We start from the raw sequence: 15,714 nt of genomic DNA, 5'->3' as shown, positions 1-15,714 counted from the left end.
GATCCGTCATCCACACTGATATGTCTGCCAGACATGCAGAGATGCGATTCGCCACCTGGTTATCAGAAGGGGGAAAGGAGAAGATTAATTGTGTGTCATCTGCGTAGCAATGATAGGAGATACCATGTGAGGATATGACAGAGCCAAGTGACTTGGTGTATAGAGAGAATAGGAGAGGGCCTAGAACTGAGCTCTGGGGGACACCAGTGGTGAGAGCACGTGGTGCGGAGACGGATTCTCGCCGCGCCACCTGGTAGGAGCGACCTGTCAGGTAGGACGCAATCCAACAGTGAGCCGCGCCGGAGATGCCCAACTCGGAGAGGGTGGAGAGGAGGATCTGATGGTTCACAGTATCAAAGGCAGCAGATAGGTCTCGAAGGATGAGAGCAGAAGAGAGAGAGTTAGCTTTAGCAGTGCGGAGAGCCTCCGTGACACAGAGAAGAGCGGTCTCAGTTGAATGGCCAGTCTTGAAACCTGACTGATTTGGATCAAGAAGGTCATTCTGAGAGAGATAGCAAGAGAGCTGGCCAAGGACGGCACGCTCAAGAGTTTTGGAGAGGAAAGAAAGAAGCGATACTGGTCTGTAGTTGTTGACATCGGAGGGATCGAGTGTAGGTTTTTTGAGAAGGGGTGCAACTCTGATACTAGGGTGACCATACGTCCTCTTTTTCCCGGACATGTCCTCTTTTTTGAAAACTAAAATATGGTCACCCTAGATTATGCCCTATTGAATACCAGTGGAGGCTGGTGTCAAAAATTGTAGGCGGGACCAAGCCCCCTACTACTATAGTACACCCCACCTATTTGCTGAAAAGTGGTGCGGTGTACAAAAGATTGTCTATTATATTGACAAGATATTTGAGTGACTGCTCTATCAATGGAAATGCATGTCCTCAAAGATGGAAGGCAGGCAGGAGGAGGTGAGGTCAGGTGGACCATTCAAGCTAATGAGACGGCAGATACGTGTGAACAACAGGGCATAGAGATAGATAGACAAACAAATAAACCAAAAGAAAAGCTAAGTCTTCTCATGCTTTGGCATGAGGGTCTGCTATAACTGATTTAAAGCAGTGTTGGGGGAAAAACATACAACACTATAAAATCCATGTACACAAACAAGTGTGTGGTTAAAATTGGCAAAACACACATTTCTTTCCACAGGGCCGTGGGGTGAGACAGGGATGCAGCTTGAGCCCCACCCTCTTCAACATATAGCTATGTCAAAAAATTGGCAAGGGCACTAGAAGAGTCTGCAGCACCTGACCTCACCCTACTAGAATCTGAAGTCAAATGTCTACTGGTTGCTGATCTTGTGCATCTGTCCCTAACTGTCATGGATCCCCCTGTTACTGCTGCTCATTCTACGTCATCGGCCTTATAGGCGTCACTGAACTGGATCATCATCACCAACCGCGGACTGTCTTGTCTCATTACGCACACCTGTTTCCCATTCCCCCTGATTAGTATGTGTAAATATGTGCCCTCTGTTCCCCATTGTCCTTGTCGATCATTGTCCTATGTCCGTTGGTCTTGTTAGTACCTGTGCTGTTTTATTTGGGTTTTTGGTGTTACGTGTATTTTGTGCACTTGTTATTACGGGTCTTGCCCCGTGAATTATTTAGAGTTTTACACCTCGCTCTTTTGTTTTGGGTAGAGAATTAAAAAACCCTAACTTATTCCTGCGCCTGTCTCCCATCCTTATGCAATGCAACAGAATGATCGACCCAATATAAATGGAGACAGCGGGAAAGTCCGAGATGGCGACCATCATAGGGACAGTCCAGTATCACGAGGACTGTCTCTCCAGACTCGGCAGCGCTATGGACAGCGTGCTGGCAACCATCCTGCGTTTGGAGGGGAATGTACAGTCCCTCTAGTCTCCAGCACTGGTTCTGGTACCAACCTCCACACCACCACTACCTGCCCCTGTCCCATCTGAGCCGGTTTGCGGAATACCCCTGAGTGCTTTGACAGCGCGCCAGCGAGAGCAAGGGATTCCTTCTGCAATGCGACCTATACCTCGCTCACTACGCTGAGGCTGTCTCTGGGAGAGACAGGGTTGCCACCGTCATCTCGGCACTGACAGGACGGGCCCTGGACTGGGGTGCTGCGGTCTGGGAGACGGGCGGACCCGAGGTTGAGTCCTATGAGCGCTTCACTCTCCTCTTCCGCTCGGTGTTTGATCATCCTGTGGAGGGCCGAGAGTGAGCGCCTACTCCGACTACGCCAGGGATCTAGGACTGCCTCGGAGTTCGCCCTGGAGTTCCGGACCATCGTGGCCTCCACCGGATGGAACGAGTCGGCTCTGGTCACCGTTTCCCGCAGCGGACTGCGGGAGGAGGTACAGATGGAGTTAGCCTGCCGCGATGACCAACTGTCACTCGACCAGCTCATCAGCATGGCGATCCGGTTGGACAACCTCCTGCGGTCTGACAAAGACCTTCACGGGAATCCGGAGCCCATGGCTACACCTGCTCCGTAGTCAAAGCAGATGGAGGTGGGCTCTGCACGTTTGCCCGAGGTAGAGCATAGGAGAAGGATGAATCTGGGCCTCTGCTCCTATTGTGGAGAAATGGGTCATTTCTCCCCTACCTGCCCTCTATCCAATAATAGGTGAGGAGGTTACAAGCCAGGGAATTCCCCTACTCCAATCCAGGTAGGAGGCAAGATCTCCTCTCCTTTTCTGTCAACTCAACTAGTGTATTTCCCCATTAAATCCCTGAATACCCTAGCCTCTCACTCTCGTTAGCTCTGCTTGATTCCAGTGCTGCCGGGAATCTTTTAGATAGCGCACTGGCCAGTGCATTACGCATTCCTTTGGTTCCCCTACAGTCACCTATTCCGGTTCGAGCTCTGGATAATCGTCCAAAAGGGACAGGGCTCGTACATCACATCACTGTTCCTGTTTCTCTGCTTACCCATGACACTCATTTAGAACAGGTCACATTTTTGATTATAGACACCCCCTACACCCCGTTGTTTTAGGTCTACCCTGGTTGAGTTGGCATAACCCTGTTATTTCCTGGTCCGAGAGGAGACTGCTGGGTTAGTCGCAGGAGTGTCAGGGGAGGTGTCTCGCACTGTCTCAACACCACTACGGTGGAAATTCCAGACCATGCCCCTCAAGTGGATTTACCGGAGGAATACCAGGATCTGCACCGGGTTTTCTCTAAGACCCAGGCTACACGCCTGCCTCCTCATCGCACCTGGGACTGTGCCATTGACCTGCTGTCTGACGCAGCCCTCCCGAGAGGACATGTCTATCCCCTCTCAAATGCAGAGACCGAGGCCATGGAGACCTACATACAGAAGAGCCTCCGGAAAGGTTTTATCCGCCCCTCTACGTCACCAGCCTCCTCAAGCTTCTTTTTTGTTAAGAAGAAAGATGGGGGACTGCGCCCCTGCATTACCTATCGAACACTGAAGCCACCGTGAAGTTCAGCTATCCTTTACCCCTCATCTCAACCATCATCGAACAAATGCACGTGGGGCAGCACTTCACAAAACTGGACTTGAGGGGCGCCAACAATCTGGTGCGCATTCGTGCAGGCGACGAATGCAAAACGGTCTTCTCCATGACCACGGGGCATTACGAGTATCTCGTAATGCCCTTTGGCCTGTCTAATGCTCCTTCCGTCTTCCAGGCCTTTATTAACGAAGTGTTTCGGGACATACTGGGAAGGTGCACAGTGGTTTATATAGACAACATTTTGGTCTATTCTGCTGACCACGCCCAGCATGTCTCGTTAGTCAGGTCTGTGCTGGAAAGAATGTTGGAGCATAATCTACAGTTGAAGTCGGAAGTTTACATACACTTAGGTTGGAGTCATTAAAACTCGTTTTTCAACCACAAACTACAGTTTTGGCAAGTCGTTTAGAACATCTAACATAATCTTCCCAACAATTGTTAACAGACAGATTATTTCACTTATAATTCACTGTATCACAATTCCAGTGGGTCAGAAGTTTACATACACTAAATTGACTGTGCCTTTAAAAAGCTTGGAAAAACTCAGAAAATAATGTCATGGCTTTAGAAGCTTCTGATAAGCTAATTGACATCATTTGTGTCAATTGGAGGTGTACCTGTGGATGTATTTCACGGCCTACCTTCAAACTCAGTGCCTCTTTGCTTGACATCATGGGAAGAATTTAAGAAATCAGCCAAGCCCTCATGAAAAGACCTCCACAAGTCTGGTTCATCCTTGGGAGCAATTTCCAAATGCCTGAAGGTACCATGTTCATCTGTACAAACAATAGTACGCAAGTATAAACACCATGGGACCACGCAGCCGTCATACCGCTCAGGAAGGAGACGCGTTCTGTCTCCTAGAGATGAACGTACTTTGGTGCGAAAAGGGCAAATCAATCCCAGAACAACAGCAAAGGACCTTGTGAAGATGCTGGAGGAAACAGGTACAAAAGTATCTATATCCACAGTAAAAACGAGTCCGATATCGACATAACCTGAAAGGCCGCTCAGCAAGGAAGAAGCCACTGCTCCAAAACTACCATAAAAAGTCAGACTACGGTTTGCAACTGCACATGGGGACAAAGATCGTACTTTTTGGAGAAATGTCCTCTTGTCTGATGAAACAAAAATAGAACTGTTTGGCCATAATGACCATCGTTATGTTTGGAGGAAAAAGGGGGAGGCTTGCAAGCCGAAGAACACCATCCCAACCGTGAAGCACGGGGGTGGCAGCATCATGTTGTGGTGGTGCTTTGCTGCAGGAGGGACTGGTGCACTTCACAAAATAGATGGCATCATGAGGAGGAGAATTATGTGGATATATTGAAGCAACATCTCAAAGATCAGTCAGGAAGTTAAAGCTTGGTCGCAAATGGGTCTTCCAAATGGTCAATGACCCCAAACATACTTCCAAAGTTGTGGAAAAATGGCTTAAGGACAACAAAGTCAAGGCATTGGAATGGCCATCACAAAGCCCTGACCTCAATCCTATGGAAAATTTGTGGGCAGAACTAAAAAAGCGTGTGCGAGCAAGGAGGCCTACAAACCTAACTCAGTTACACCAGCTCTGTCAGGGGGAATGGGCCAAAATTCACCCAACTTATTGTGGGAAGCTTATGGAAGGCTACCCAACACGTTTGACCCAAGTTAAACAATTTAAAGTCAATGCTACCAAATACGCATTGAGTGTATGTAAACTTCTAAACCACTGGGGGAAGGGAATTATGTGGTGGTCCTAAAGAAATAAAAGCTGAAATAAATAATTCTCTCTAGTATTATTCTGACATTTCACATTCTTAAAATAAAGTGGTGATCCTAACTTCCCTAAGACAGGACATTTTTACTAGGATTAAATGTCATGAATTGTGAAAAACTGAGTTGAAATGTATTTGGCTAAGCTGTATGTAAACTTCCGACTTCAACTGTATATGTTAAACAAGAAAAATTTTTGTTTTTCCTGTTTTCCGTGTCCTTTTTGGGTTACCTCATATCCACGGAGGGAGTGGAGATGGAGGAGCAACCCGTCAACGCAGTCAGGTCATGGCCCATCCCCAACTCTGTGAAAGCAGTCCAGCGATTCCTGGGGTTCGCCAACTATTTCCAGAGGTTCTTCCAGGGCTTCAGCTCGGTGGTCGCGCCTCTTACCTCCCTGCTGAGAGAAGCGGCTTCGTTGGACGGCGGAGGCAGAGAGAGCGTTCTAGACATTGAAGACACGCATCACCTCTGTTCCCGTGCTGGCACATCCCGACCCCTCACTCCCCTTCATCGTCGAGGTGGATGCCTCCGAGGTAGGGGTCCAAACACCCTTTCCTGGTGTAGACAGACCACCGCAACCTGGAGTACATCAGGACAGCAAAGAGGCTAAACCCGAGACAGTCCAGGTGGGCTCTATTCTTCGCCAGGTTCCAATTTACGTTTTCCTATAGACCAGGCTCAAAGAACGTGAAGGCGGACGCCCTGTCTCACCTCTATGATGCAGAGGAGAGGCAGGGAGAGGAGACCTCCATCATCCCTCCGTTCCGTATCATCGCGCTAGTGGTGTGGGACATGGATGCCGACATACAGCAGGCCCTGTGTACGGAACCCACACCTGCACACCACTGTGACTGACCCAAAATTAAGGAAAGCTTTGACTATGTACAGACTCAGTGAGCATAGCGTTGCTATTGAGAGAGGCCGCCGCAGGCAGATCTGGCTCTCGAAAGAAGACAGGCTATGTGCACACTGCCAACAAAATGAGGGGAAAACTGAGCTGCACCTCCTAACCTCCTGCCAAATGTATGACCATATTAGAGACTGTCACGCAGGGAGTCAGGAAGCAGGTGCAGAAGGAGAGTTTAGTAACAATGATGCAAGGCAAATGAACAAAACTGTGAGGACAGACACTGGGATTTGAGAAACAAGTACAGGGAGTGAACATTTAATGTATAACGGATATGAAACGAAACAAGGACAGCGTCTGGACAAGGAAAACATAATGACAATAATGCTGACACGGGGATCAAACTCAAGAACAGACAGATATTGTGGGGGCAATCACTAAAGTGAAGGAGTCCAAGTGAGTCCAATGATGCGCTGATGCACGTAATGATGGGGACAGGTGTGCGTAATGATGGGCAGTCTGGCGCCCTCGAGCGCCAGAGAGGGGGAGCGGGAGCGGGCGTGACAAAAACAGGGGATGTGTGCTGAACATGAAAACAAACCAATACTGCCTGATGAAGGTAATCAAGGTGATGATGAAGTCCAGGTGTGCGTAATGATGGGGGGAGAGAGGGAGCGGGAGTAGGCGTGACAGAGACAGAGATCCCCTCAGATTATACAGACCCACAAATAACTATAAACCAAATCCAATTTGGATAAACTTCCATATCTATTAGGTGAAATACCACAGTGTGGCATCACAGCATAAATATTTGTGACCTGTTGCCACAAGAGAAGGGCAACCAATGAACACCATTGTAAATACAACCCATATTTATATTATTTTCCCTTTTGTACTTCAACTATTTGCACATTGTTGCAACACTGTACATAGCCCTAATATAACATTTGAAATGTCACTAATCTTTTGAAACTTTTGTGAACGTAAGGTTAATTTCTGATTGTTTTTTTCACCTTTGTTAATTATCTATTTCATTTCCTTTGGCAATGTAAACACATGTTTCCCATGCCAATAAAGCCATTTGATATAAATTGATAGAGGACTCATCTTTGTGTCTGTGCCATTATAGCATCTGTGACAGTATGGGCAGCGCCATTGATGCTACCTCCATTTTAATGTAGTCAATTTTCTTCTTCATTGGCTGAATGCTCTCAACTCGTAGGAATCCCCACCCAATTGACTACTTTAAAATGGTGGAAGCCCTCAATGGCAATGTCCATGCTAAAATGGTTTATATCCATGATGACAACAGGTACAACTCCGATATAAAGTCATTTTTGGGTAAGTCGCCAAAATGCCAAGTGCATCAGTGCATTCATAACAACCTAACCATTACGAAACTTCTATTCAATCAAATAAGACTCCCTTAGCAAATTGGCAATTACATTTTTCTAGACCAAATTAGACGCACTCTCATTGACCTCCATTCAAAAATTCCTCATTCGTGTACTTATTTTTGTAGACAGAGTTTAGGCAGAGTAAAACCTTGCTTCGCCTCTTCCTCTCTGGGTGTACTTAATTAAACTGTTTGCTTGTACATTTTCCACAAGATGGTGCTAGAACAAAGAAACCAGATCAGTGAGGACAGCAATCACGTTTAGAGCAGTGTTTTGGAAGTTGATAAAGTAAAGTGTTTTGTAAGCACCCAGGGACACATGAATGAGTATAGCCTATCATTTGAATTTGACTTGAATAGTCCTGCGCCTGAAGTCTCGCCAAAATGCCACGAACTTGGACGACCGCCTTGTTAGAGTGGCTAAGTATAAAAAGATTTTGGCAAGGACAGGGGCATAAGATAGTGACCCTTCCTCTGCTCTGTTCCCTTGATGTCCTTTTAGAACCCGGGAGTGGGAACCGCAGACATGGTGAAGATTGAGTTTGCACCCTTGAATATCCCGCTCAACCGACGTTTCCAGACAGCTGCAGTTCTTCAATGGGTCTTCTGCTTTCTCTTTGGAGGTAACTGGTAGACTACTGCGCACTTCCTCATCTTCAGCAAATCATAACCATAGTGGCCCAGGGTTGGGGTCAATTCAAGTCAGTGCTTGCTTATGTGATGCCCATATTTTTCTGCACATCCATCTGTCTAGCGCAGTGTTGTTTTTGTGTGTACGTTGTGATCGTGTTGAATGGATACTGGCACGTGGCTGCTCTGTATGCCCTGTGGCTCTACCTGGACTGGGACACACCTCAGGCTGGGGGCCGCAGGTCTGACTGGGTACGCCACTGGACCGTGTGGAAACACTTCAGAGACTATTTCCCCATCCATGTAAGTAGGCTTATGACGTTTTCTGGTTGTTTAGCCTATACATTTAATGATGCATGGAGGCCAATTAATATAAAGCCTCATTATTATCAACAGTAATAGGTTATTACACCATTCTTTGCATAATTTAGACTGTGTGTAAAGACTCTCAGAATTCCTTATTGAATTCCATGTTGGATTAATAATAACACAACTTGTATACAACAATAACACAATTTGTATACAAATGCCGATTAACTGACTGATGAAAATATAATTGAGGACGTTTGTCTCAAGGCAAGCATGACTGCCTACCTACTCTTTATCCACTGCCCTTTGGTGTATTAATAGCTCAAATAGGTCAAAGCCATTGTAAAGAGGTCATTGGCCAGTACATCATGGTATTTCCATGGCTAAAGGCCTAGCCCCCTGTCACATCCAGCCATTCTGTGGTTGAGCTCCTGCCCGACTACATTGCAGTGTAAAAACATTTGAGGTGACTGACAGTGACACATGGACAGACAGTGACACAATAAATACCGCCTTGCACACTCTTGCCTGCACCTAGCTGAGGGTGTAATCATTAGTCCAACAGTTGCAAACGAAAGTTTCTAATGGACAAAACCTGTCACGGGCGTTGTAGTGATTGGACCAAAATGCAGCGGGGATGTGAATGCTCATTTTCTTCTTTATTAAATAAATGAACACTGAACAAAAAGAACGACGAAAACAGTCCTGTCAGGCACAGAGCTAAACAAGAAACAACTACCCACAAAACCCATAGAAAAACACCCTTACTAAATAGGACCTTCAATTAGAGGCAAAGAGGAACAGCTGCCTCCAATTGAAGGTCAAAACAATAAACTAAACATTGAAATAGAATAACTAGAAAATAGAACATAGAAATACAAAACATAGAACACTACCCAAAAACCCTGACAACACAAAACAAACACACCCCTGCCACGTTCTGACCAAACTACAATAACAAATAACCCCTTATACTGGTCAGGACGTGACAAAACCTGGTATGTTTATCCCCGTTTCGTTCTGTTTAAGAAACTTTTTTTAACAGAATTGGCGGAATGAATACACCCCTGATCACACGTAAACACAGTTCACTTTCATAGCAGTCACATTGTATTCCTTCTCGCATCTATGCGCTCCCCTCCTCTTACCTTATCCCTTCGCTTGTGGACTTCAATGCACAACATTTGATGTGACCAGGCGTATGTGACCAGGTGAAAAAACCTTTCCAAGACAAAGCCTAAACTAGCTAGCTGCATTTGATAGCTAAGTAAGTGAAACTGAAAAAAAACAGATCTCTTGCTTTTCCTTCATTTTGGAAGAAATTAATTTGTTCATTCTCTCTCTTTTAATCAACTACTTACCACATTTAATGCACTGAAGTGCTAGCTAACTGTAGCTTATGCATTCAGTACTAGATTAATTCTTTGATCATTTGATTCTGGAGACAACATGTCAGTTCATGATGCAAGAGCTCTGATAGGTTGGAGGACGTCCTCCGGAAGTGTCATAATTACTGTTTAAGTCTATGGGAGGGGGTGAGAACCATGAGCCGCCTAGGTTTTGTATTGAAGTCAATATACCCAGTGGACGGAAGCTAGATGCCCCTAGAGTGCTGTTGGGGCTACTGTAGACCTTCATTGCAAAACAGTGTTTTAATCAATTATTTGGTGACGTGAATATATTTAGTATAATTTTATCTAAAACTATCACTTTCTTAAATTAAATTCACTGAGGATGGTCCTCCCCTTCCTCCTCTGAGGAGCCTCCACTGATCTTACAAGGCCTGGTTATGTATTTAACATATTATCTAACCCCATCATATGACATAACCATCTGATGCCCGACTGCACAGTCAATGATGTGGCACACAACCATTGGTTGACACAATGCAACGCCTGTACATCTAGTCGGGCAGGAACTCAACCTGTGTCTTATCCATTGTCCTCTCACTATTCGTGTCTTGTCTGTGGTCAGCTGATTAAGACATGTGACCTAGACCCAGAGAGGAACTACCTGATGGGTTTCCATCCTCACGGAATCCTGGTCGCCGGAGCGTTTGGGAATTTCTGTACTGAATACACAGGCTTCCGGGAGCTCTATCCAGGAATGACTCCTTACCTGCATACCCTCGGCATCTGGTTCAGCTTCCCATTCTTCCGGGAGTATCTCATGTCCTCAGGTGAACCTTGTTAGGGATTTATTTATTCCACCACAATGCTTCTGTTTTTTTCTGATTTAAACACTTTCAGTAGGCTTTTAAGGTTTGGTAAATTACATTTAAAGGTCCAAACATTGTGTGTGCACACTGTAGTGCACTTTTAGTTTGCCAACAATTCTTTCTTCATATTGAGGATATTAGAAGTTTTCTAATAAACCCTGTCCACATTTGTTCTAAATATACTGTGCTGCACTTCCCCTAAGGGGTTGTCTCTTGTTCCAAGAAGAGTCTTACCCACGTGTTGAGCCAGAAGGGAGGGGGAAACGTGTCAATCATAGTGATTGGTGGGGCGGCAGAGTCCCTGGAGGCCAGGCCTGGGAGCCTCGTCCTGGAGGCCCTCAACAGGAAGGGCTTCGTCAAGATTGCTCTCAGGTGTGGGTGAGTGCATCGTTCCTGCCTTATTTCCTATCAACTACTCCTCATCTATAACCGTCTCGTTTATAATCAAGTATTAGAAATGTTCATGTTGACTGAAACCTCCTCCGTAAAGGCCATTACTGAATGTACTGTAGGCCACGAAGTGAACTATGAATCTTAACCCCAGGGCTTTTAATGACAGATGTGTTGAGGTGAAAGGAAATGCACTGTAATATTTACAGTACACACACCTGCTAAAATAACAGATTTATGCCTCTGCTCAGAGATTTGAAAGAATCATTCATTTGACTGGGCATTTAGTTGTTAAAAATGGAACTAAGATACACTCGGGTCAGGAGGATTATGGGTAGGCACTCCACATTCCACTTCAGATAGATTGGTGTGAGCTGAAGATGACTTGGGAGTTAGAGCAATAATGACAGGAACATATATTTTTTTCATAACAAAACATCCAAAAAGGATCAGATTACAATAAAATACATAGATTTTGCAAACAACCACAAATGTAAAATTACAAGGTTGCAGTCAAACGTGAAATTATGCCTCTGGTAAAAATTCAGACTTCTCTCACCCTCTCCTGCGTGCAGAGCTCATCTGGTGCCAGTGTTCTCCTTTGGGGAGAATGATCTGTTTAATCAGTTGAAGAACCCAAAGGGCTCCCTGGTCCGTACCATCCAGGAGGGCATGAGGAAGACCCTGGGCTTCAGTTTGCCTCTGTTCCACGCCCGGGGGGTTTTCCAGTACAGCTTGGGCTTCATGCCCTTCAGACAACCCATTTACACCATCGGTGAGTGGTGGGGAATGGGGGATAATGTGGGGGGGAAAGTGACAGGAAGAGATGGGTGATGAGAGGGAATAGAGACTAAAATATGACCCATTTCTGTCTATGGGGAAACATGTTCCGAAAACTGTTTACAAACAACATTCAGAAACAATGTGCAGTCACACTGCTCTGATTGTATGAATTAGCTAGTCATCACCCAGATGGTCAAATAAAAGCTCACTGAGAGAACGGCCGACATATGACAATCTGGTAAACTGGTTCATAGGTGACTGTGTTATGGGTAACAGTAACCGTGGCAGCAGCTGTAGTCAGCAAGGACATCATGACCAGCTGGAACAGAGCCACCCACGGTGAAGGGTCACTGGGCTACAGCCAATGAAATTACCTCAGAGCTGTAACCTCATGTGTTTTGTCCTCAGTCTTGCCCTCTGTTCCACTTCCTTTATCCTTCCTCTCCCTTTCTCTCCAGTTCCTCCTCTGAGTCACTACATTTTAACATTCTATAATTCCGCTGCCTTTCATTTTCTGCTCTCAATGAATCCCCTCTGCATTTCTACTCTATCTTTCCCTCCTTACCTCTCTCCATCCCACCCCCTTCCCTTCCTCCCTCTATCTCTCTCAGTGGGAGAGCCCATAGTGGTGGAAAGGAACGTGAGCCCCTCGTCAGATGAGGTGGACAGGCTGCATGGCTGTTACCTGGGGGCGCTGGCTAAGCTGTTTGAGCAGCACAAGGCTGAGTACGGGATCCTAGAGAACCAGCACCTCATCTTCACCTGACCAGACCAGATAAGCTCAGATACCACTACACTGTAGGATTGGACCATTCAACCAGTTCCTGACCCATATACACTGATACAGACATTCAAACAAACATAATGCAAACATACATTTAAGCACACACAGAAAATGGACACATGTGCATACTTGCACACACATATTGTGCAGCGCATTCAGAAAGTACTCAGACCCCTTGACCTTTTCCATATTTTGTTACTTTACAGCCTTATTCTGAAATTGATTAAATAAGTGTTTTTCCTCATCAATCTACACACAACACACCATAATGTCAAAGCGAAAACAGGTTTTTAGAAATGTTTGCAAATGTATTAAAAATAAAAACACACCTATTCAGACCCTTTGCTATGAGACTTGAAATTGAGCTCAGGTGCATCCTGTTTCCATTGATCATCCTTGAGATGTTTCTACAACTTGATTGGAGCCCACCTGCAGTAAATTTAATTGATTGGACATGATTTGGATAGGCACACACCTGTCTATATAAGGTCCCACAGTTGACAGTGCATGTCAGAGCAAAAACCAAGCCATGAGGTCGAAGGAATTGTCCGTAGAGCTCCGAGACAAGATTGTGTCGAGGCACAGATCTGGGGAAAGGTACCAAAACATTTCTGCAGCATTGAAGGTCCCCAACAACACAGTGGCCTCCATCATTCTTAAATGGAAGAAGGTTGGAACCACCAAGACCCTTCCTAGAGCTGGCCGCCCAGCCAAACTGAGCAATCGGGGGAGAAGGGCCTTGCTCAGGGAGGTGAGCAAGAACCCGATGGTCACCCTGACAGAGCTCCAGTTCCTCTGTGGAAATGGGAGAACCTTCCAGAAGGACAACCGTCTCTGCAGCACTCCACCAATCAGGCCTTTATGGTAGTGGCCAGACAGAAGCCACTCCTCAGTAAAAGGCACATGACAGCCTGCTTAGAGTTTGCCAAAAGGCACCTAAAGGACTCTCAGACCATGAGAAACAAGATTCTCTGGTCTGATGAAACCAAGATTGAACTCTTTGGCCTGAATGCTAAGCGTCACGTCTGGAGGAAACCTGGCATCATCCCTAAGGTGAAGCATGGTGGTGGCAGCATCATGCTGTGGGGATGTTTTTCAGCGGTAGGGACTGGGAGTCCAGTCAGGATCAAGGGAAAGAAGATTTGAGTTTATTTGAGTTAATTTTTACAGGGACAGGGTACATTAACCAACGTTTCAGTAAAAGTGCCAGTTTTAGCCAGCCGGCTAATTTTCAACCGCGGTCCATGGGCAGGTTATTAAAAACAATTACATTAACAATACAGACAATCAATGAGCAGTGGGCACACACAGAGCAACATAGGACAAGCGAGATATAGCAGGCAGACAGAGAACATAGCACAAAAAGCAACAAGACAAAATCCATAAAAGCAACAAAGTGTTTCCACACCTCACAAGTTCACCTTCCAACAGGACAACGACCCTAAGCACACAGCCAAGACAACGCAGGAGTGGCTTCGGGTCAAGTCCCTGAATGTCCTTGAGTGGCCCAGCCAGAGCCCGAAGTTGAACCTGATCGAACATCTCTGGAGAGACCTGAAAATAGCTGTGCAGCGACGCTCCCCACCCAACCTGACAGAGCTTGAGAGGATCTGCAGAGAAGTATGGAAGAAACTCCCCAAACACAGGTGTACCAAGCTTGTAGAGTCATACCCAAGAAGACTCGAGGCTGTAGTCGCTGCCAAAGGTGCTTCAACAAAGTACTGAGTAAAGGGGTAAAAATTATGGGTTAACATTTCTAAAAAACAGTTTTTGCTTTGTCATTATTGGGTATTGTGTGTAGATTGATGAGGGGGATTTTTTTTTTACATTTTAGAATAAGGCTCAACCGTAACAAAATGTTGAAAAAGTCAAGGGGTCTGAATACTTTCCAAATGCACTGTCTGCACACATATAAACACAGTCAAACGGCCATCACTCTGATCCTTCACTCTCTTATAGTCAGCATAGGTATATAGTGTAGAGGAATATTGTACAGTTGGGTGAAAATCATTTGATATCACGCTCCATTCATAACCAGCTCTTTCCTCCTGCTAACCTCAAGACACAAATGGGGCATGTCAGGTTGTGTTTGCTGCACCAAGGGAATGCATGCAGGGCTTCACAGGTGATGTTTGCGTGCTAGTCTCTCTGCGGTCCTGGGGAGTGTGTCGTGCTTCTCTCTATTCCTAGTCTCTCTTTCTTTCTGCCTGAGGGGAGCAGGCAGCAATTCTAAAATAGAGCAGACATTCATGTCACATGATGTTAGCATTAAATTTAGACCACACTGTCTGAGCTACTGCACAGAGATGCTGCCAAGATGAACCCCTGCTATGCCATTGTCTTAAACCTGTATGATAAATAGACAGTGCCACATATAGGTTGTAAGATCGCAGGTAATGTGCTGTGAGATTTTGTTAATGGCATGAAATACGGATTGGAAAGGGAATCAGGTCAGGATTGCATTGTAAGGGATTGAACATTGAGCAATGGGATTTGGATTTAACATTTAGAAACATGTGGGGGGGGGGATCTTTGACCCAGTGGATCATGACATGGACAGAATTCTGTGGAAAGTGTAGACGTCATAGGTGGTTACTCTCTCAAAGATATTACTAAATTCCCAAGACATGGATTGGCTAATATATTTCTATATGTGAGAATAAACTAATGTAGGGCTGATGTGTGCATAACTGTGTTTTAAAGTCCAAATGTTATTAATTTTGTATAAATACATAGATACTGTTGTCAGATTTTGAGTTGTCCTCTTGTAATCTATTTACTCAACATATTTTCTTTACTTAAACCTTTAAAGGCCCAGTGAAGTCAAAATTCTGTTTTCCTGTGTTTTGTATCACATTGTACAACAGCTGAAGAAACTAACACTGTAAAAGTGTGGTTTTGTTTTTATTAGTGTTATTTCCTGATAGTCGCTGGTTGAAAATACACTCTATACAAGACCTTCTAATCAGCAGGTTTGCAAAGGCCGGAGTTACGGCTTTCCATGGTGACATCACCATTCGGTTAGTTGGTTAATAGACCAATAACAATGATTTCCCAACCTTTCTGCCAGTATATTTTCAGTTTCCCCTCCACTCGGACCACTCCCAGACAGTCCTAGCAAAATCCTTGC

General features: G+C 45.4%; 1 protein-coding gene across 1 annotated transcript; it reads left to right on the top strand.

Moving 5' to 3' along the window:
- Positions 1 to 7,970: 7,970 nt before the first annotated feature.
- On the top strand, positions 7,971 to 15,262 carry mogt1 (2-acylglycerol O-acyltransferase 1). Its single transcript, NM_001141020.1, is given in 3 exon segments — positions 7,971 to 8,403; positions 10,384 to 10,560; positions 14,786 to 15,262. Coding segments are annotated over 3 exon segments (510 nt in total). The 5' UTR covers positions 7,971 to 8,190; the 3' UTR covers positions 14,906 to 15,262.
- The last annotated feature ends 452 nt before the right edge of the window (positions 15,263 to 15,714 follow it).

This window comes from Salmo salar, chromosome ssa09, assembly GCF_905237065.1.
Source record: "Salmo salar chromosome ssa09, Ssal_v3.1, whole genome shotgun sequence".
NCBI lineage: Eukaryota > Metazoa > Chordata > Actinopteri > Salmoniformes > Salmonidae > Salmo > Salmo salar.
This window is presented reverse-complemented; position numbering and strand designations above follow the sequence as displayed.